Source organism: Alexandromys fortis, unplaced genomic scaffold, assembly GCF_014885135.2.
Source record: "Alexandromys fortis isolate MF-2015 unplaced genomic scaffold, M_Fortis_MF-2015_v1.1 scaffold_68, whole genome shotgun sequence".
NCBI classification, from domain to species: domain Eukaryota; kingdom Metazoa; phylum Chordata; class Mammalia; order Rodentia; family Cricetidae; genus Alexandromys; species Alexandromys fortis.
The window spans coordinates 1,052,457-1,053,813 of NW_026067948.1; the positions used below are offsets into that span (position 1 = coordinate 1,052,457).

General features: G+C 40.2%; 1 protein-coding gene across 2 annotated transcripts in view; it reads left to right on the forward strand.

Annotated features, from left to right (window-relative positions):
• Lrrc7 (leucine rich repeat containing 7) overlaps positions 1-936 on the forward strand; it is a 307,126-nt gene extending 306,190 nt beyond the window's left edge. For both annotated transcript variants that reach the window (XM_050149461.1, XM_050149462.1), the window contains one exon: positions 708-936. In XM_050149461.1, coding sequence (XP_050005418.1) covers positions 708-815 — 108 coding nt within the window. In that variant the 3' untranslated portion in view covers positions 816-936. The remainder of the gene's footprint in view (positions 1-707) is intronic.
• The last annotated feature ends 421 nt before the right edge of the window (positions 937-1,357 follow it).

Consider the following 1,357-nt stretch of genomic DNA (forward strand, 5'->3'; position numbering starts at 1 on the left):
TATTTTCCAGTGGATCAAAATGAGATTAAATACTACCATAAGTGTCGACTCATATTTGGCATGGTTACAGTATCTAACATGGAGCCAGAGAGATGGCTCCGTGGTTAAGAGCCTTGCTGCTCTTGCAGAAACCCTGAGTTTGGTTCCTAATAACCATACCAGGTAGATCATAACCACCTCATAACCAGCTCATAACTACCTATAACTCCATTTCCAGGGGATCGAATGCCCTCTTCTGGCCTCTAGTTTCCTACATATATATGATACAAAGACACATACACATCAATGAAAATAAAAGTAACTTTAAAAATTATGCTGGTGAGTTTGTGTCAGTAACGTTAACTAAGTGCCACCTCAACTAGGGACCTGTACCAACAAACGGGAACCATAGGACTGGCATGCGGCTCTGCGGCAGAGCGCTTGCCCAGCCTGCACCAGGACCTGACTTCATCCCTAGTGCAGCAAAATACGGACAACTGGGACAGCAGGCAAAACTGAATCGTGTCTAAGTACTGATCTTACCCGGTAGGATGTTATGATTGCACACAAGCAAGGAAATGCTGAGCATTTGATAAAGGCTTGTCAAAACCGTTTCCCTCTGAATCTTACAGTCTTACTGTGCTATGCTCCTTGAGTCCTGTGATACAATGGTGCAGAGGGAGAGAACTGTTGGCATCGACTGACCTGTTTCATTTGTGTGTTTTCAGGCAAATGGACACAGTTTTGTGCACATGGAACACGAAAAAGCTGTTTTACTACTGAAGAGCTTCCAGAATACAGTAGACCTAGTTATTCAACGTGAGCTCACTGTCTAAATGTTTTTATAAATAGTGAAGATATGTCAGGCCAGAGCTAATGTTCAAAAATAAATTTATACATAGAAACCAATTTTGCCAGTTGCTGGACCAATGGCAAACATCAGTGCCAGGTGTATAATATTGTACGTTAGCCTTGACCACCCTGGAAAATGTTACCTATAAACACGGCGTTCGTGCGTGGCTCTGTATCAGTTCCAGCGGCAGCCTCTGGCTGTGCATTGGTGCGGTTTTGTTTCTGTTTTTGTTTTTTAATCAAATAAGTTGTCTTCTCAGAGTGGATTTCCTATCATTTCGGAGCACGGAAGCACACACAAGCTCTTTACAAATTCTGCTCTCCATCAGAAATACTGCCTCAAAAGTTGTATATAAAGAGTTGTAATCCCCATTAAGTATTTCTAGCACAAGGTATATGTTGGCATATATACAAAAAAAAGAATATAGAAAAACGATATTTTCGTAAATACCTTGGATTGAGAAAGAAAATATATCTTAAAATAAGACTTTACTATATTGAATCTTTTTCAATAAAAATTACATGA